This window comes from Martes martes (genome assembly GCF_963455335.1).
Source record: "Martes martes genome assembly, chromosome: 1".
In the NCBI taxonomy this organism is placed as follows: Eukaryota; Metazoa; Chordata; class Mammalia; order Carnivora; family Mustelidae; genus Martes; species Martes martes.
Window position 1 is genome coordinate 77108664 of NC_137888.1, and position 22216 is coordinate 77130879.

The following is a 22216-nucleotide window of genomic DNA, read 5'->3' on the forward strand; positions in this document are numbered from 1 at the left end:
GAGTACAAGCCCATTATAGAGATGGTAGCGTAGTCTGGGGTGTACAGCTGGGTTTATGCTAACACACTATTAGCAGAGGCAGCCAGGGCCTCGGTGATCTACTGATCATAAACCCAGCCCACTTGGTTGGGTTTTCATCTTTTCAGAAATTTTGATGACACTGAGCTGACTTGGGGAATGTAGGGCTTTAAAGGAGAGTTTCCTTCTTTTGATGACTTTATTCTGTTGTTATGAAATGCACCAAGCCAATAATCAAAAAGAGGACTTCCATTCTGGGGGCAGAGACAACACTCTAAAGGCGTTTACTGCACTCACTACTTTTTGTATCATAAATCCACACCATCGTCCTACAAAGAAGATAATATTATCTCAACTTTAGAGATGAAGACACGAGGTTCAGAAAGGTTAAGTAATTTGCCCAAGGTACATAGCTAGTGGGTAGTGGGGCCAGGATTTTAACCCAAGCTGTTCAGGTTCTGGCATCCATGCTGTAGAAACACTAATGTAGAAACATCCCACCAACCAGCTCTGGGTCCTTGGTTGATTCAGTTAAGACATCTGACTTCATTAATATATAGTGGTAAGTTTCAAATATGTTACCTTCAAGTTCCTAACAATCTCATAATTGTTTCCATTTCAAAGATGAGAAAATAAGTAGTTGAAAATAAGTCATTGAATTTACCTATGTGTCTCCTCCCTAAAATTTGCATAAGACATTATTAAGTAACTGGCATTAATTCTATTATCATTTCCAAGCCCCTAAGGAAAATGTAAAAAGATCATATTTCTCTTTATTATATGATCTTTGAAGAGAAATGAAAGACCTATAGTATTTGGTTTTCCAAATGTAAAAGATTAAATATTTGGATTTTTTGTAAGTACTACTTTAAAAAAAAAAAAGTATTACTACTTTGCTATGCACTATCTGATGCAGAGATAATCCAACCAGAAAACTAAGCAACCTAACCAAATATAGACCATATCTTGTGGCTCACAACTTAGAAGCATCTGGTGTGTTTCTTTGATCCATCCCAGAAAGATGTCTTCAGCAATTCTCCTGATTCCGTGCTTTTGTCATTGCCCTTGAAGAGCTCTGCACAAGCAGTGGTTATGAAAAGCTGTATCTGAGCTCTGCACTCCCATTCCACTCCTGTGCCTTTCCCTAAGGTTTGCTCCCAAACCTTAGCCTTGGCCATTGGTAATTTCTGAGGGCAGCTCCCCATAAGGTGTACACACCTAGCTGCCTTGAGGTACATAACTGAAGTTGAATTCCTGTGCCTTTCATGAATTTGAAATAGCCTAGCGATAAGAAATTCAAAGTTATTGGACTTAGCAAAAAAGTCTTGGGAGCTCCTTTGCTCTTCCTGACGCCTCACCTTTGCTGTCCCAGTGTTCTTGCATCATGGTGTTGGCGGCTGCGTGCTGAAAGTTTTGAAGTCATCATTTGTCACATTTTCAGGAACACCTAGAATTCTTAAATTGGTTTTTAGTGCTTTACCCTCCAGGCTTCCCAACTAGTGACTGAGATAAGGCCACTTTGTGAGAAAGCATTTCCAGTAAAACGCGACCATGGCTGTCATCTGTGGTCCATGTACCTGTCCTTCTAGTGCCCGTTTCGGTCAAGGAGCCGGTGCTTCCTGGAGCAGCTCGAGGATGGGCCAGAATCTTAGGGACCGGGCCATACGTACTGATACCTTCTTACTTGATGGGCCAGAAGTGAGTCTTCTTTATGTAAATGTTTGTTACTTCAGTAAAACTAGATTGAAGTGGCAAGGTGACATTAAAAATAAAGCCACGTGGTCATTGTGATTGGCCCAGTCAACAAAGTCTAGAAGCAGACTTTGAAACAGTATTCTTATTTTATTCTAGTCATATGCTGCATTCTTGGGGAGAAAAAAAAAGACTTGGTAATGTGATTTGTTGAGACCTCCCATTAGCCTTTGGCCTTTTAATATTCAAAATAATTGTTTACAGGAATGTCTCTCGTTTCTGTACAGGGTTGTGTGTACCCAGAAACATGGCTTTATATACCTTGATTATGTGCTATCAAGTTAAAAAAAAACTTTTTTTTTTGGTACTGCTTGCAAGTTCAGCCTTTACAAACATACACACACACACACACACACACACACACACGCACAAAGGTAAAATCTAGAAAAATCATTGTATTCCATAAATCACATCAAATGCTGATAAGATACTATTTATTATATATATTCTATCCATTTAAAAAAATCACAAACACTGCTCACATAATGTATTAAAATAAGGTAGGGCTCCTATTGATATTTGCAACATTACAGCATGGTCATACCACAGTGTGGAAACTTAGAAAGCTCAGGATTAAAAAAAACAAAAAACAAAAAACGCAAAACAAAACTAAAAGGCGTTATACTTTTCAAACAAGCATCCTAGGCCAGTTAACGATTACACTGTCAAGTAGAGAGGAAGTAACATTAAATCGCTTTCTTTTACGTTCACATAGCTATGCTAGAAAATTTTTAATGCGTTTGCTAAGTGAGTTTATGTGCTGGAGAAACAGCAAAAGCATTACTTCCGACACGAAGCCAGTGTGCAGAGGAGCTGTGCCAATGGCAGCCGCTGGTGCCATGCGGAGTGAGGGAAGCCCGGTGCAGAAGACCCACTGGGACGCCTGTAGTCAAATTTGAGAAGCGAGGGTTAAGTAAACAAGTGTGGTGATCAATGCCAAATTCGAGTGGTGAGGAGTTCTATGGTAACAGAGGGTAGGGAAAAAAAAAACAAAAAACCCTCTTCATAGTTGGAGATGTGGGTGGATCAGGGGAAACTTGAAGAGAAAGAGTCGTGATTCTTGAAGCGTGATTAGGAATTAAACAGAAGGGCTGGGCAGGAACAACCTCCCATGTAGAGGGAAAAGCATTGCTCAGAAGAAAGCTGTGAGGACACATGTCTCCTTGGAGGCCTCACATACAATCAGAAATCTGAACCTGTTCCTGTTTTTCAGTAGTGGAATACCACGTAATGTATAGAAGGGGAATGACCCAGGAGATTTTTAAATAGTCCTGCCGAGATTGTGATGAGTGGGGAGTGCCAAGGCATTCGGGGGTCAATGTTCTCCAATGCTAACGGCCAGCCAGCCCCGAGAACCACTGGTTTCAGGATCAACACACCTGTATCCAGATCCTAAGTCTTTCATGCTCTCCTTTGCGATGATGAACATGTCATCTGTGTGAGCCCTTTTCCTTGTCTGCAAAATGGGAGGGACTAATAAAATCCACCTGACAAGACTGTAATTCTTCACACATTCCTTCATTCACTCCCTTAGTCTGTGTATGTTTATTGAGTACTTACTATGTGCTAGGCATCTAGCTTGATCCTGGGGATTTAGCAGTGAGTGAAACCGATAGCCGACCCCGCCCCAACTCACAACTGGAGTTGTTGCCTTTGTTTGCCCAGGGAGTTTATATTATACTGTTACATGAGTTAAATAGAATAACATAGGTAAAGCCCTTAGCATAATGCCTGGCACACAATAAATGGAAGGAATTACGGCAATAATCATGTTTGCACACATTTAGCTAGGGTCATCATGTGAAATTGGACATCATTTTAATTTCTAATAAAGCCTGATGACTTTAATAGAATCAGAATGTCTCATTTAAAACAAACCAGGGATTAGCCCATAAATGCACCAGCACTCGTAAGGTTGCAATTTGTTTTTCTCTGCTGAGGGTGTTCACTTGCAAAAGGCAATCATAAGCCAACGTTCTTTATGCCTTCCAGGAACAGAGATATCTGTAAGTCATTATTACAAGGATGTAGTCAGTATCAAATACTCCAATTACGTAGTTATATGTTATCCTGTGGATACTTCAGAGAAAATACAAGGCACTTGATAATACCACAGCATTAACGTCTGCCCTTGCCTTTCTGCTGAAACCCTCCCCGGGATGGCTTTTGGAAAGGAGACTTGGCAGTTCAAGCGCCTTGCTAATCTGATTAGGGCCAAGAAGTGACCTACCTCCGACAAGGTGCTCTTTGAAAAAAGAATGTAACAAATTTACAAAACCCCCAAATAAAGGAAGGAATGTTGCCCTTTCTGGGGGCAGCTTTTGGGATCAAGTTTCAAAGTATAGAGCTATTATTATTGATCCTCTGCTGGCTTAGCAAATAGCTCCACTTATCTGAAGAGGGAACAGTTGGAGAGAATGCTTGCTGAGTAGTTGATGTTTCAGATTTTTCAAGCTGCTAGATTTTACTTGGGTGCCGGTGCCCTAAAATTCTTCAGATTTGAATTTGCTCAGCTGCATTAAGTCAGAAAATCAATTCACGTGACACCTCTATAGAAACAATCCAGCAGGAAAATTGTTGCCGATTAGTGAGATCAATATTTTTATTTAGGAGAAGTATTCTTCTATCTGTGATATGCAACTGCTGCCTCTAGATGCATCATGGATTATAAGTTTATTCATTGAGATTTAACAGAGCTGCATTTTATTGGTCACTGGTCTTATTTTCTTAAAATAAGAATGCTTTTCTTAAAAAAAAATGCTTTTCTTGCCTCCAAATACGTTTGTAAGTTTGACCTCTGCTTCTAAATAATGTACAATGACATAAACATCTCCGTAACTTTACAGAGTACACATTAAAAATCCGCTACCTGGAAATCCCTGTTAATTCATAGCAATAGAATATGAAGAGGAGTGATACAGACTGGCTCTGCTCTCCAAATTTTAAAACTGGGCTTCTGGTCTTTTGTGCTAAATTTCTTATAATTTTTAAATGCCGGATAGGAAATCAGAGTGCTGGTCTGGTTGAAATTGCACATAGTTTATCTGACAGTATGTAACAGGGAATGTTCGACCTGAATATGTTTGAAGAGCAGTCCAAGTTCGACGTGGGTTCACGGTACACGTCAGCCCTTGCCGGCGCACTGCCCTTTGCAGCCGTTAGACCTTGGAGCAGTGTAAGATGAGCTGCTTTTCAAGTAACTGTTGATGGACAGAGATTGCTCTGGGCCCCAGTTTCTGACCGATTATTGATTGTTTGTATGTGGAGAGCTCAGGTAGTTTCCGGCTGTCAGTGTTTTGGGCAGAGGTGGGGGTGAGGATCAGAGGTATTCCTTTAGGCCACTTCATCAGGCAGGAGCCCTCCACCTGGCGGGGCAGCTAACCACGGCATTCAAACCAACACGTCTGGAGGCGTAACTATCCCGGTGGAATGTCTGGTGTATTGTTTCTTCTCCCAAGTGAATCAAATTACGTATGAAGTATTTTATTTTCCATGGTCTTCTAAGTAAGAATGTATGCACTAGCTGCAAAGATTTTGTCCTAAAACAATTTGTGAAGTCAAAAGATGAGTGCATCCCTTAGAACAGGGATTTTTCAACCTACACACTATTGACATTCGGAGCTGGGTAATTCTTTGGTGTGAGGGGCCTTCCAGTGTGTTGCCAGTCACTTAGCCCCATCCCTGTCCTCTATGCATAGACGCAACAGCACCCCCAAGCTGTGACAATCGAAAATGTCTCCAGACATTGCCACATGTGCCCTACACATGGGACATGTGCCCTGCCAAAGGCAGAAATCACCCCAGAGACTTGAGAACCACTGCCCCAAGAAAAACAACACTTGAATTTCATTTTACTCTTCTTAATGCTGGACAAGTCAGGGCCCGACGAAATAAGGACAGTTTATTTTTTTAAAGCATTTCTCTTGAGCCATAAGAATTTTATTTATTTATTTATTTATTTATTTAATTTTTTACTTTTCATTATGTTATGTTAGTCACCATACAGTATGTTGTTAGTTTTTGATGTAGTGTTCCATGATTGTTTTTGAGCTATAAGAATTACTTTTACATTTCAATTGCATAGAATTTTATTCCAAAGCTCTCTTGAATACTGTGTAAGCTCAGGGTTCTTCTAACTTTTTACTTCTGTAAGAGGGAAGAATTAGCTACATTCTAGTGTTCCCCTCATTCTAAAGAAGTTTCTACGATTCTGTTCCTTACCACAGGGTAAAGAAAATTAATTGTTCACAAGTCCTTTAAAGAACAGGATCCATTTTTGTCCATGAATTTTTGGGGTTTGGAGACAAACATTATTACACAAAATATTAAACTTCAAGAATTGAAACACAATTGAATTAGGAAGTTAAAAATAGACCACCCTTCAGGTGGAAAATTGTTATGCAACATTACGCTTTAAAAACTGGAAAAGCAAATCGCTAAAGTAGTTTGCAGGTAAATTATTTAATTCTACTCAAAAACAGATGTATTTCCTGATATGCACATCTTCGTATCATAAGTAGAAACCACCCTCCTATATCCATGAAAGCATTTGTGGTAGAAACCCTGTCTTGTGACATTTTAGTCAGTGCTACCTTGTGTATTTCCTTGAAAAGTCTTGTAGCCTTTGTTTAGTTTTCTGTTTCAGACTTCACATGCAGAATGGTTTCTCCCTAGTAAGGTAAATTCTTTGTTAAATATTTCCCAAGGGTGTGATAAGCTGGTGGAATATTTATAGTTTCTCCAGAAAAACATGCAACAAGTGAATATGCCAAACGCTGTGCCTTACGTTGGTTCAAAAGAAATCGTGTCATCATCATCTTTGCCATATCCCATGAGATTTATTCACAGTTTATATTGACTGTGAAACTCTGTTATCCGCTGGGAGTCCTGCTTTATTTATTCCAGCTAATAGGACACTTGCAACCCATTAACAGTTGTAAACAGGTCTTTCAAGTTCATCTGACATAGCAGTTATAAAATGTATTTCTTAGACAAGTTTCTGGGATTAAATCCGGGCAAAAATGGAGATGAGGTGACCACAAGAAGTTACTGTATCGAATAACTGGTCTATTATTCAAAGAGAAATTACAAGTATTACAGACAACAAGTTTCAGAATCCCAGCAGAAATTTAATGGGTAATTTACTGATTATATTTTAGAAAATCATGGACTTGATGAATGCTTATTTAAAAAAGATTCTTATCCCAAATGGGAGTAAATACACACAGAATTAGATGGGGGGAGGGAGGGTGGGAGGGAAGGAGAAATGGATCATGGAGGGGTGGACGAAGGATAGATGTATAATGTGGGGTAGCAAATTCGAGCCAGGACCTGTAGATTAAATTTTGCTTTTTATTTTCTTTTCCAGCCAATGTTTTCAGTTGCACCAAGCTTAGCCACCAATGCATCAGCAGCCTTTAATCCCTACCTGGGACCTGTGTCCCCAAGCCTGGTTCCAGCAGAGATCTTGCCGACCGCACCAATGTTGGTGACAGGGAATCCTGGGGTCCCTGTACCTGCGGCTGCTGCAGCTGCCGCACAGAAATTAATGCGGACAGACAGACTTGAGGTAGGAGTGATTAGTCGGTTTCTTCATGGGCTCCATCCTGATTTTCAAAGTGTGCTGTCTGGTTGGCTTCTTCCATGGCCATGAAGGTTAAAAAAAAAAAAAAATCGAAGAAGACATTTTGGTTTAGTGTCTGGAGCATTTTGGGAGAATTGAGGTATGCTGTGTTTGACAAATGGAACGTGTGTAAAGACCACAGTGTCCCTTTTTTAAGAGTGGATAGAAACTTGGACTGGGGTCAGACTGCCATTCACCTCGTTATGTCTCAGGCTCCTTGTCCTTAAAATGGACATCATAATGGCACTTCCCTTAAAGAGGCCGATGTCTGGCACACAGCGAAGCTGTGAGCAAAGCACACAGCTCCCTAAATGTCCATTGTTGCTACTATTAATAACAAATTCTGTTCCTCCCCTGATACTTGTTGTCACAACAGTTTGCTCAGTGACTATGTATCAAGCATTTTAAAATTTATTATCGCGAGTTTCTCACAGGCCCCACAGTATTTTGGTTGGAATAGCAAAGCCTCTTTGCTTGCAAAGTGTGTTCTGTTCCAAGTTTTTAAATTGGAAGTTGCATCGTGCTCAAAGTCTCAGAGTCAAGGATGATCAGATGTATGTGCTTTGCTATTGCAGCATGAAAGAGAAATGAAAGAGGTAATTCTTACATTGAAATGGTTGTTCAGAATTTCGGCATGGCTGTAAATGAAGGGATTTGGTAAACTCCAGATGAGGGGGGAAAAAAAACAATGGCAACATTACTGTACAGTGAGACTCTGAAGCCTGCCATTCTTGTCCAACTAAGGAACAAAATGACTCTTTTCTTCTTTTCCCTGGTTAGGATGAGGCAATACTTAGGACTGAGAAGTTTTGAGTGTTGTTAATTACTGAGGAAGAGGCAAAATAAGACTGTTGTGTGAACATAATTGACACTCATAATTCATCGGTTGAGCAGGAATTCATTTAATAAGCACCAATTTCTTGTTGATAGGGTTTCATTGCATGCACTGCTGAAAGGATCTCAGATTTCAGCGTAGTTCTAACTGCCACCACCTTTTTGATGGTAGTAATAACAATAGTTGGTATTTCTTGGGTATTTACTATCTACCAAACACAGCATCAACCCATCACATGCATTGCATAGTTCATCTTCAAAACAGTCTTCTGAGGAAGATACTATCATTAGCTCCATCTTACAGGACAGTAAATTTAGGGGGAAAGTTGGGGCACAACTTATTTGAGGTCGTAGAAAGGATGTTCCGGTTGGGTATGAACATAGAACTCCATTCTTAAACATTGTATAACTCAGTCCCATACATGTGATAGGACAGAGAGGAAGCAAGCAATTCTGGCTCCCGTATATTCCTCAGAGTTGTTTGTTTGCTTGTTCAGACTTAGTTCTTACCTTTCGTGAATATTTTGAAGAAAGCTACTAATGACGAGAGGACCATATGGAGAACTGAGAAGGGACTCTGAGACCTTGGTTGCACGCCCCCTGTGGACCAGAGACCAGGGTGTGCTAGAGATACACTTTGCCTTGTGGGTGGTTGGTCACTGTGCAGTTGCACTTGTTTCACTAGTAAATTGATGCTCTTTGCGGATAAATAAGAGGAACTTTAGGAAATTGTAAATATTTAAAAATTACTGGATGCTTAATATGTGACTCACCTTCCCCCTGCCCCAATCTTTCCGAAGCGTACCCTGGGTTCCTAATGCGTAATTGTGGATTGAAGGGAACCCAGTAGGCAACATGGGATGAACTTTAATGAATTAGTTATTAGGAGGAGATGATATTTAGGAAGCTTAAAAATCTCTATTGAAATCTCTTTCAAGGCTGAGCTATGTGGTCAGAACTCTTATGAACTAATCCTCCCACAGTTTTAGGTAGTCCGTAATCGGTTGTACTTTGTAGAGTGTTTAATTAAAATAACAGCTTTATCATTGGTTTGGGGTTTGTGTCTTTTTTCTTTTTTTTCCTTTTTTTTTTCGGTGAGGAGCTGCCGTGTATATTTTGTCATCTTCTGCTTTACTCTTAAGTGGCTGCTGCTGCAGGACTGTCATTTCCTCTCAACCTCAATTCCTCTGATCTAAATGTTTGATGGTGGGAGGGCAGCTTCCTATCTTATTCTGGCGAAGAGGATCTGTTCCAATGTCAGGGTTACGGTCTGTTAGCATATTACAGCGTGAGGTTCAGGGGCATGGCTTTCGGCTCCGCACTGAGATTCCAGACCCTTCCTCTCTTCAGCTTATTTCCTCTCTTGCTAATTGCACTAGGATCTTAGCGTACTAGGATCTAAATGACTTTGCAGTGAGCGCACACACTTATTTGCCGATTGGCCACATGTTTATTATTTGGGCTTAAATCTATAGTTTTTCCTCATGGAACTCTGAAGTACGTGTTTGAATTTTGAGTTCCTTTTAAGGTGAAAGAAGCTTAAGTTAGTTTAAATATTGGCCAACTCTTCTTGCCACTTCTTTCTCTCTTCTTGCTGCACATTGTTAGACCACAAGGACATTAAAAATGCCATAGATTATCAGCGTTCTAGTTCTTCTGTTTGAAAGAACTGACATATTTACAGCACCTGATATGAGGCACCAAAAAATGTTAAATCTAACAATAGGAACCCAAGAATAGTGATTTTGCTAATTAGGTGAGTAGCCTTGGGTTGAATTTCTCATCTTTTCTGAGCTTCATATTCCACACATATAAAATTAGAGGATTGAAAGAGATAATCTGTAAGACTGCCTCCAGTTAGAACATAATAAGGGAACTTTAGGTTGTCTTTGTGCTTTTCATGCCACTTTAAGCTATTGAAAATTTTATTTAATAAAATTTTATTTAAATATAATATTTAAATTATATTTAAATTATATATATGGGTGGCTCAGTGGGTTAAGCCCCTGCCTTCGGCTCAGGTCATGATCTCAGGGTCCTGGGATCAAGCCCCACATCGGGCTCTCTGCTCAGCAGGGAGCCTGCTTTCCTCTCTCTCTCTGCCTACTGCTCTACCTACTTGTGATCTCTCTCTGTCAAATAAATAAATAAAATCTTCAAAAAAATAAATAAATATAATATCTAAATAAGCCTATTTAAGTATATAAATACATATTATAAATTTTATTAAATATATAGATAGAAAACACACACATGAACTTTGAATCAGTATGCCTATTATCCATCCTTTATTGGATACCTTTTAGTTAGGAGTCTGTAGCTGCTACTTTCTGTACTGTAAAATTCAGTATTTATGGTATTCTGTAAAGAAGAGCAAATCTCTTAAATATTGGTCACTGAAATGTGAAGCTTTTAAAATTCCATTCTGTGACTTTGGGATACCTTTTTGTAATTTCTAAGCAGCAGCTTATTTTCAGTCATTATTTTCGGAAATTGTTAAAATCTATAGGTACTGGAAAGGACTAAGGTTTTCAGTTGTATCTGTACTTTATTATAAAGAGCAACAATATCCAAGGGAGAACGAGGGAGCATCTTTCAAGTAAAAAATATTGTGAGGAAGATCTTTGAAACCTTTTAACTGCTGTCTTACCCATAACAAGAAAAGGTCCACATCGGGATAGTGCCAGGCTCATAAATGATATCCAATAACTTGCTAAATGAATGCATAAATGAGCCAGTCAGCCAGTTAATTAATTAATCACAAAAAAACATGACTTTATTCAGAGCTTAGTGTAATCAAACAGAGAAGATAAAGCATGACAGATTTTTAACATTTGTTAACATTCTCCTTGGGAACATGTTTACATTTTGAGCATTCCAGTTATAAAATACAGCATCTCGTTCATGCCCCTAGTCCTAGAGCAGTGGTTTTCAAGTTTCAGTGTGATTAGAATCACTTGGGATGGTTGCTAAAAATGCAAACTGATAGACTACGTAGACCGATGCAGTAGGTTTGCAGTGGGGCTTGGGAGTCTTTTTACAGATCTGCCCAGTGATTCTAAATGTCAATAGTCTATAAAATACTTAGCCCACAGGATGCCTGCACCTGTTATTTAAGTGTTAACTTTTCATCATTTACCTTATGTCCAGTTATTTGTGACTCGGAACTAAAAACCTGCCTCCTCCAATACACTGAACATTTGACATTTTATTCAGTTGCTAAGAACACAGTGCACATAACGAAATATTTCAAGTAAATTGATAATTATTAAGGTCCTTTATACTGCTTAATAGCATTAACTAAACAAAAAAATTAACCAGTGATCATATACTTCAGATGCTGATGAAGATACTAGATCGCTATTTGGTTAAGTGCATCATTTTTATAGCAACTGTCTATATGAGAAAAACATAGGATATATTCCAGAAAAGGTGGGCACACCACTTGGCTTCTGATGTTTTCCAGTTGGAGTTGGTTTGTTTTTAAAATAGATTGTTCTTGTGCTGGAAATCTCATTCTACTGACATAATCATGACACGAGTACCTAATTTAGGCCATTGGATGCTGATCGCTTCTTCTCCTTATGGACACAGAAGAGTCTGGTGACTTTTCGCATGCAGGCATAAAACAGTATGGTCCTGATTGACTACATACAAAAAAGAACATTAAAAGCTAAATGAGGATTCGAGTAGTAGTAGAAGGCATGTCTAGCTTGAGATCTTTATAGGAGTTTAACAGATTTGTCATGATCTATTATGTAGAAAAGTCATTTGATTCAAAATAAGATTAGAAAAGCAGATGCTTTTAATGAGAGAAGCTTATTGATAGGATTATTTTAATTTTGTATTTTTGTGGAGAGTGTTTAGCTACTGCTTGTCTACTTTAATTTCTTTAGAACATTACTAAATTATGACAAGTTTCAAGCCCACAGGTCTCTGTAGTTTAGTTTATTTTTTTTTATCTGTCATTAGGCTTTAGAATAGCTCCTTACAATGTCGTCATATCCCCTTTGAAACATCTAGTCCATCAGTTACGATTCTCTGGTTAGTTGGAGTTTTGTTTGGGGAGGAAAGAGTTGTAAAGTTGTAAGTTGTTTGAAATACAGTAATTACTAAGCTTAGCTACTCATTTTTGCTGTTCTTCCACTCATTTCTTCCTACAACTTAAAGCTATTTCCTTATCTTCATTTATCTATTTATCTCTTTCCCTAACTTCCCTATCTTCATTTATCTAGAGAAAGTAATAAAAGTAACTATAGGTTTCAGCATTTTGGCATATTGATGAGCCTGTTGGTTTATACATTCATTCATAGGAATGACTAACTGAAGACCTGGAAGTAGATTTAATGGAAGGTTTGTTGTTGTTGTTGTTGTTTTCAGTTGACCATTCCTATGTATTCCTATATATTCAGATTTATTTACTTATATATTTTTTTTATTTTTTTTTAAATTTATTTATTTGTTAGAGAGAGAGTGAGCACAGGCAGACAGAGTGGTAAGCAGAGGCAGAGGGAGAAGCAGGCTCCCCGCCGAGCAAGGAGCCCAATGTGGGACTCGATCCCAGGACACTGGGATCACGACCTGAGCCGAAGGCAGCTGCTTAACCAACTGAACCACCCAGGCGTCCCTATTTACTTATATTTTTAATTACATGAGGTAAAATGACAAACTCTTAGCTATATTATCTATGGAAATACGCTTGTGTTCTCTGGACTAATGGTAGTGAGAGGTTCTGCCTTTTAGATTTCAAAGACAATTCCCATTTGATCTTAACAGAAATCCTCTGAGGTAGCTGACATGGGTGTCTGAAGTTTAGGTGGACCAAATTATTAGATAACAGATATCGTCAGATAGCTGTCTTGGGAATTTAACTATGTAATCAGCTAAGATCATTACCCATAATCACCAGAATTTTAAACTGTGGAGATTATAATCCTTTTTGAATTGAAAATACAGATAATTCTTGGCATTAGCTTATACACTCATGGCCACTAATGCTGTGGACACCTTGATAAAATTATTGATTATCCAGTATTCCTTCTTTAAAGTTTCATATAGCTCAAGCTTAATGGGAAATAAAGTCTATGGTGCTTATTATTGAACAACAGATTATATATATATATATATATATTTAAGGAATATATATATTCCTTAAATATTGATATATGTATGTGAACTTATAATAAGCTCCATAATAGTTGTCATGAAACTTTAAAATACTTCCCAAAATATTAAAATAGTCCCTGTTCCTGTTACGATAAGCTCTCTGTTCCTGCTTTTGGAAGTTATCCTCCAAAAATGACCGAGTTAAACATGGTGAGCATAAAACATATTACTTCAGAGTGTTCGCTCCTTAACAAACATGCAAATGACTGTCCAGTTTTGGAGAAATTCAAATATTGCCATTAATGTCCTGAGAATCCTGGTGCCTTAACTTGCAGAACTTTGATGAATTTAATACCACTTATAAAACCTATTAATATTCTGAACATTTTGAAATATGCTTGTCACATTCATTTAAAAAAAAGAAAAAAAAATCCTAGAGATCAAATAACAGAACTGTCTATTTTAACCCCAGATTTGTATTGTGTGTTTTTAGCTATCTATCCATTATCTTATTCAGTATGCATAATTCCGTAGCTGGTAAGTATAGGAACTAGATAGAACCCACAATTTTTTTTTAGATTTTATTTATTTTTCTGACAGAAAGAGATCACAAGTAGGCAGAGAGGCAGGCAGGAGGGGGGGGGGAAGCAGGTGCCCCACTGAGCAGAGAGCCTGATGCGGGGCTCAATGCCAGGACCCCAGGATCATGACCTGAGCCGAAGGCAGACGCTTAACCCACTGAGCCACCCAGGCGCCCCTTCACAATTTTTTAAAATATTTTATTTATTTATTTGACAGAGAGAGAGAGACAGTGAGAGAGGGAAAACAAGCAGAGAAAGCGGGAGAGGACAAAGCAGGCTTCCCCCTGAACAGGGAGCCCGATGCGGGCCCTGGGATCATGACCTGAGCCGAAGGCAGACACTTAACAGCTGAGCCACCCAGGTGCCCCAGAACCCACTATTTCTGATTCTAAACTCTATTTTCTTTCCACTATACATACCATCACATAATTAACAACAACAAAAAAAAGGTTACATAGAATAATTCACATTTCTTTGGAAGTTTTTCTAAGTACTTTTTTCTTTTGATTTTTTAAAGTTATAAACTTTATTGCATAGATGGTTCTAAAAATGGAATTTAGTATTTAAATGGCCTCAATGAATATCTTTATTGAAATGATGGGTTTTAATTTAAAAGCAGACTTACCTATTTTGTATGAAAATTTATTAAACTTACCTGATTTACAAAACAAATCCTTCCTTAATGTTTATAGAGTAAAAGACTCAACAAACACTTTCTTGATAGAAACACATTATGTGTTTAGCTAAATAGATGGAATTATTTTAATGTTTGAAAAGCACTTACCAAACTATAAAAAGTACTTATATTTGTTGACCCGCTAATGCCATTTCCACAGATTTAACCTTAGAAAATGGTTTTTAAATGTTGATAGTGGTAAATATAGTCTTTGCAATATTATTTGCAACATGAGAATATCTAGAAATAATCTAGATGATTTCTGGAAGCATTACCTATAATGCACCTTGGTTTGATGGAATCTGATGACGCCATCACAAATGATCACTGTGGACATTATGTAGCTTACACACACTGTTGAACAAAACCAGGCCACCAGGTAGTAGCTATGCCATCATTACAACTATTTGAAAAATGTGTCCTTGCAGAAGACTAGATGAGAAGAGAAAAAAGAACCACCATGTTCTTAGGATTTTAAACCTGCTGTGTTTTAAATTCTCTGTGTGGTCAATCATGCAATTTCTTACCCTGATTTGAATTACGAGATCAGATTTGTTGACGTTTTGTCAGCCACTTCTGTCATTTGCTAGTATAATACTACATCAAAGAGACTTCCTTTGAGGATCAGCATAGTCTAATTCTTGAGTTCATCGAAGAAACCAGGCCAAACCCAAATCCTACAGTCAGGAGATAGATCCTGTGATCGTTAGACAAAAATATGTCTTAAAAGCCTTGGGGAATTTGCTCTGGTCAGATAGGTACCAGTGACACCGATGTGTTCTGGTGTGTGGCACACTTCTCTGGCCCCTCTGGCAGATAGCTCTCAGGAGTACAAGTTTTCAGAGGAGATTTTCCTTTTTTTTTTTTTTTTTTTTTCAAAAGCAGAAATAATGGGAAAACAGCTATTTCAGTATATTTATTCTGTTCCATTTCTCATGTTGTGAGAACTTGAAGCTAGGGAAAAATAAGACCGTAAAAAAAAAGGCATCTTAGGCCAAAGTAGTTGACTAAATCCTTTGAGCCTTCGAAAAGGCTGGTTTTAGGACAAATTCTAAGTGGATTCCTACTTATCGGTCCCCTTAAATACATTTTGAATTCTCCTGAATTGCATCTTGCAAAAGAGGAAACAGTAGAAAATTACAATAAACCGGTCCTTAACCTACAGGAACCACCAGCTCACATGCGTGAAGCAGAAGGAGAGGAATGAGAAATGTGTATTAGAATGACCATTTGTATGCATTCTGAATCTCAGTTTATATCACTGACAGTGAAAAGAATGTTGAGACAGAGAAACAAAAAGTCAAAAGCCCAGCACTCAAGTTGTATTTTAGGAGAATGACGCTCAAATGTCTGGCATCAGGCACTGTCATAGTTGTTTTTTAGAAAATAACAAATCTTAGATTTTAATAGTTCTTAAAGAGCCCACAAATAGGCTGCTCGCAGATCTTTCTTGTCAGTGAGGCAGAGAGTAAGATAAATTGACAGACAGGGTGTCAGCTCCTCTGTTGCCAGTTCCTTCGTGAGCATGTTCAAGAAAACAAGAATTACTAGAGAACTAACCCCAGAAGTATGCATTCATATAGTTTCCTATTGCAGGACACTGCAGTGACTCAACACAAAGGTAGCGTTTTGTTCATACGATAGTATAAATTCAGCCTTAATTTCATATACGTATATGAGAAGTTTTTGTTCTCAGATAAGTGTGTCTCTCTCATCCTGATTGTTTTGTTAAGCCTAATCCAGTTAAGTGTTGGTTAGGGACTGGGAATTTGTGGTGTAGAAAGCTCCGCAGCTATTTCCAGTGCTCAGCCAGAATGGAGGATGCTAGTTCAGGGGAACAGCTTTGATCACTTCCACTTTTCAAATTATAAAACCCTGGTTAGCCTTGTTTTCTTCTGTTCGAGAAGACAGATGCAATGAAAAAAAAAAAAAAAAGCAAGAGGGTCTTCTGTAAGTTCCTAAGTCATCTTTAGATTCTTAATATCTCTCAGAGTATCTGGCCTGTAGTATTTGTTCAGTAACTTTTTGTAAATTAAATAAAGTGAATGAGGTGATGAATAAAGTCAGTTTGTTGCTGTGTATATGGAACACAAGGCTCGAGGTTTAAAAGTAGTTCAAGGGGTCATTTACTGTGCTCATTTTCAGATGTAGCATGATATAAATTATAGCATTCTTCTTTAAAGGAAACACTTTGTTCAATAATGGGATGTGGATATAATGGGTAAAAGTACCTAGAATTGAGTGTGATCATTTCGTGTTCACAAATGCCAAGAAAATCTGTGCTTTTAAAATCATAACAGGGTTCCCATTTCTTTCTTGTACTCCAAAGTAAAGTGCTTGGGGTCTGTATATTTTCTCAGTTTGTGAAAAGATATGCGAAAAACAAAAACTGTTCCCTTGAAGCACTAAGTAGCATGGAAATATTAAAGACATTCTGTGTTTTGGATGGCCCTCTTGTGGTGAAAAGGTCAAACTACCCCAAGTGAAGAAGGTGCTGTTAACTCCTGCTTTGAGCAGCCATCATGACAAACTTTAATAGTAACAGTCAAAATTGAGAAATGATCCATTTTCACCCTTTCCCCAGGGAAGCCATCCAGAATTAACAGATATAAAGCAGATAGTAACAAAAACTAATCTTTTTCCATCTGCTTCATGTAACTACCAAGTGAATCTCTAATGATCAGGAACACAACTCATGGAAACATTTTATTAAAAAGCTGTCAGATTTTATTTTTTATACTTTTACTTGTAAATAATTTCAGATTAGCACAGAAGTTGTAAAAATAGTTCCTGCCTATCCACCCACCCAGTTTACCTAAATACTAACCACTCGCACGACTGTGTCATCACTTACAAAGCAAGTTCGGTGATATTCTGCAATTAGCCAAATACAGACCTCAGTCAGATTTCGCCAGTTGCTCTCCCAGGATCCTTTCTCTGACCCTGGGATCGTTCACTCTGTGGCAGTGCCTCATCATCCTTTGCCTTTCATGGCCTTGACACTTTGGGAGAGTACTGATTAGTTATTTTGTAAAACATTCCCCCACTTCAGTTTGTCTGATGTTTTCTTATGATTAAATTCAGGTTATGCAGTCTCGGCAATAATACAACGGAAGCGATGTGGTAGCCTTCTTCTCGGTGTGTCCTATCAATGGGTACATGATGCCATTATGTCTTCTTCCTGGTGTTATTAATTTTGATCACTTGGTTAAAGTGGGGCCTGCCAGGTCTCTTCAGTGTAAAGTTACTGTTTTTCCCTAATTTAAATTAGACCTAATTTAAATTAGATGTTATATCATAATTAGTACAAAAAATGCATTTTCTTTCTCATGGAAGTCCTACTATATGGGGTTATAACTTGTGTACTCAATGAAGAACTCCTCAAGGTTATTTGGTGCTTTTTTTTTTTCTTGCAAATGATCTTTTCCCTCTTCACAAGTGTGGGCTTCTACCACCAGTCTTGCACACTTTAAGTTAAAAATCTTCGGAAGGATTCTCTTTGCCCATGTTGACTGAGCCCCCTGCGCTTAATGACCTCATAGGTATGTCGAGAGTACCAGCGAGGCAATTGCAACAGAGGAGAAAACGATTGTCGGTTTGCTCATCCTGCTGACAGCACAATGATTGACACCAATGACAACACAGTCACCGTGTGTATGGATTACATCAAAGGGAGATGCTCCCGGGAAAAGTGCAAATACTTTCACCCTCCCGCACATCTGCAAGCCAAGATCAAGGCTGCCCAATACCAGGTCAACCAGGCTGCAGCGGCTCAGGCTGCAGCCACCGCAGCTGCCATGGTGAGTAGCCACCTCAGCTCTGTCTCTGTTAGCAGTCAATCAAGCAAAGTGAATCACTATATCTGACTACAAGCTATTCATTTATTAACCTTAAAATTTTTTTTTATTTCTTTTTTTTTTTTTTTTTTTTTTTGCTGAAGATATGTTTGTTCAGGTATCCCAGACAATACATAATGAGGTTACCATTCACAGATGTGAGGGTAACTCCTCAAATGGTTCCGATTGCTCCTACCCTTGGCCTAACTCTTAATACTCTGTCTTATTCTGGATATAGGGTTTCTGAAATTTCCGCTTTGTAAAGAACACCTTTCTCCTTTCAACTTAACGATATTGCCATTTTCGGTCCTCTTATTTTTCTGTGTGCCATCTAATCAGCCATTGTTCCCCTTCGGTGTGTTCTTTTGCACATCAAGACTCTTCTCTACATATATCTTGCTTTTAACAATAACATAATCTGGAACTATTTAGGAGGATTGCTTAAGCAAAGTTGTTCTGAGGATTAGCCACCAGATTTTCAACAGTGTGCTCTCTAGATTGTCTTACATAATATTGTGGCATAGACTTAATTGTCAAACTAGAGAAGCTTGACTATGCCATCATACAGAAAGAAAGACAGACAGCAGCACTCAAGGAGTTAGAGATTGGATCTTTTAGAGCAGATACCTATATTCTTAAGGTAAATTTTAATGTGATCTAATAGCTGATTTTAATGAGTCCATTCTTTGTTCTTTGCTTAGCTGTTTTAATGTTGTCCTTTTTTTTTTTACATAAATATATGACTTAATCATGAAAATATTCATAAAACATACTGTGTGGTATTCACAGCACAGTAAAATAATCACGAGAGAGGTCTTTTCTGTGTTTACGGATACTTGAGCAAAAATACAGAAGGCAGACTCTCTCCTCCTCTCTTCCTTTCACTCTTTTTTTTTCTGTTAGAGTATCTTGTTTGTAATTAACTACAAAGAGGAGTTATCCTCCCAATAACAACTCAGTAGTGCCTTTATTGTGCATGCTTAGTCTTGTTATTCGTTGTATATGGCATTCCGATGATTTGTTTTTTTATTTGTTTTTTCTCACCTACCCAAAAATGCACTGCTGCCCCCATGATGCACCTCTGCTTGCTGTTTATGTTAATGCGCTTGAACCCCACTGGCCCATTGCCATCATGTGCTCGCTGCCTGCTAATTAAGACTCAGTCGGCTGTCAAATCACTGAAGCGACCCCTCGAGGCAACCTTTGACCTGGTACTATGACCTTTCACCTTTTAGCTTGGCATGTAGCTTTATTGTAGATACAAGTTTTTTTTTTATCAATTTAAAAATATATATTCCTTTTTCTGTTATAAAATTGTAAAGTACAATGAAAAACTGAGTGTGGTTTCCTGACAAAATTAGTGGAAAGACTATACTATAAGTACCTGGACGGATATCATACCATGAAAGATTCCAAAAGCCCAGCAGCCCACATTCAGTTTAACTACATTGTAGAATGTTCTAGTGAAATACTTTAAGGACATTAAAAATGTATTTTTGACTGTATATTTATGTACCTGTTTGGTTAGCATGGCTTTAGTGATAGAATTATTTATTTTTTAATATTTATAGTTCAGTGTTTAAGAAAAAAAAAAACTTGCATGCTCTGGGACATTTGCATGTCTAGATAGGTCTGGTGGGGGAGGAGCAGAGTGGGATTAGTTTTTATTTTACCTGTTTCGGTCACTCTGTACAATTAACTATTAACATTGCTTATACTCGTCAATCCTCATGGAGCTCGCAGTGCAGCTTTTCTTCTTTCCCCAAATCAGTGGCTTCTCACAGAAAGCCTGAAGCATTATGGGACTTAAAACACTTTAACACATTATAACATGTGATCTTGTCCTAGTGGGGTTTTTCTTTTTTTGTTTTGGTTTGATACGGGTTTTTTTGTTTTGTTTTTTGTTTTTTGTGGGTTTTTTGGACAAAAATAATGCTTCTTTTAAAGCTTTTATCTTGCCTTTTTTTTTTTTTCCTTTCATTTTTGTTGATTGGATTTTTCCCCCACCCTGGGTAGTTCAGTGCTCTGCTGCTTGCTTGCTCATGCTTCCTAACAATTTTAGCCTTCAACTGATTTTTCTTTTTTCTTTTTCTCTTTTTACTGGTATTTGTTTTTTATACTCATTCACTAAACAGGGAATTCCTCAAGCTGTACTTCCCCCATTACCAAAGAGGCCTGCTCTTGAAAAAACCAACGGTGCCACCGCAGTCTTTAACACTGGTATTTTCCAGTACCAACAGGCTCTAGCCAACATGCAGTTGCAACAACATACAGCATTTCTCCCACCAGGTAAGGGGTCTGAGCTTGTTCACGAACGAATCTGATGAGCTGAAGGGAGTTGTACTGGTAGAGCAGATAAGCCACGCCCCCAATACTTTGCTGTTAGCCATAGATAAGGTGAAAGGTAAGGTGGTCCACAGTGGAAACTGACCTGAGGTATCTCATGTGATTTTCCTTAAAAACTGAGAATTTTAGCTTAATGAAAGTGGATTAAAGATCAGTGTGATGTTCTCTAGATTTATTTTTGTTTGTGTAATTTGGAATTGAAATACAGTTCTCTCTCTTTTTTTTTTCCTCTTTCCTCAACACTGTTGTATGTCTGTCAAGCTATTTTATGACACTTTCCTGCTGTAAGACCCCTTTGCCTTCATGATTCCATAGAGTAAATTTGAATTTGATGAAATGACACTTATAATTTTGATTTTTATTTTTCAGCCTTTTTGTTTTTGAGGTGGAGAATAAACAAAACTGGCTCTGTATTCCAGAGCTCATAAAGAGTACTCTTATTGGTACCAATCAGTAGATTGCCTAAAATCATTATTTGCTCCTGAGCTAACATTGAAATAGTTCTAAGTGCCCAGGGAAGTTTACATCTACTATTGAGTTACCCATTTGTGATTTCAGCTTAGTCACATAAACATACTCTAGAGCTCTCCACAAGGGTATAAAATTTGGAAACATTAATCGGTCATTTAATTACTTGAAAATTTATTATTTTTGCTCTTCATGCAGAGGAAGAAATACATATTAAACTTACTATAATCTGGAAAAAAAAACATATTATCTCAGAAAATACACATTAAACTTCTCATCATCTGGAATTCAACTAGTCAGAGACTCTAATCCCATTTTCCTCTTTCCCTCTTAACCTTTCTAAAATAATTACCATGGCTTCAGAGATTTATTTAATAAGATGATTTTATCTTACTAATCAATTTAATAAATTAATGACAAGGTATGTAGGTCAGAGGTCCAGCATCATTAGTATATTACCCTATATTGACAGTATTTAAATGCATTAGGTTCATAATGTCATGAGGGAATGTGATCATTTATTTTTTTAATCATGAACAAAAGAATAAATTATATTCATGTTAGTTTTTACTACGAACCACAACTTTTTATACAGTGCATCTCTGAAAGCTGGCCATCCATATGTAGAATCTGTAGCAACATTCAATGAATTGGAGTATCAGGAGTGTTCTGTGAATTAGGCATACATGTGCCTTAGGCACCATGGATAAAATATTTGTACTCATGAAATAGGATCTATCAAAATGCAGATTGTCCATTTTAGAATACAAATTAAGTCATTTTGATCTGCAAGGTACTTACTGCATTCAGAGGAGAAAATCCCTCTTATATATTTCTCTTACCTTTTATAAGATTAAAACTTTTTTCTCAGTGTACATAGGTTTTTGGAGATTCCCAGAATTTAATCTTTTTGCTTTTATATAAATTGCCATGCCCCTAGATTTATGCCATCTTCAGTAAATGATCTCTCAGTTTT

At 37.8% G+C, this 22216-nt stretch overlaps 1 protein-coding gene across 5 annotated transcripts in view; it reads left to right on the forward strand.

The window, feature by feature from the left end:
- MBNL1 (muscleblind like splicing regulator 1) overlaps nt 1-22216 on the forward strand; it is a 175314-nt gene that overhangs the window by 139697 nt on the left and 13401 nt on the right. For 3 of the 5 annotated variants that reach the window (XM_080798679.1, XM_080798680.1, XM_080798682.1), the window contains 3 exons: nt 7139-7339; nt 18133-18390; nt 20562-20715. In XM_080798679.1, the coding sequence (XP_080654805.1) occupies nt 7139-7339; nt 18133-18390; nt 20562-20715 (613 nt within the window). Of the gene's footprint in view, nt 1-7138; nt 7340-18132; nt 18391-19583; nt 19638-20561; nt 20716-22216 lie in introns of all 5 variants that reach the window. The other 2 variants (XM_080798683.1, XM_080798681.1) reach the window with 1 other exon arrangement.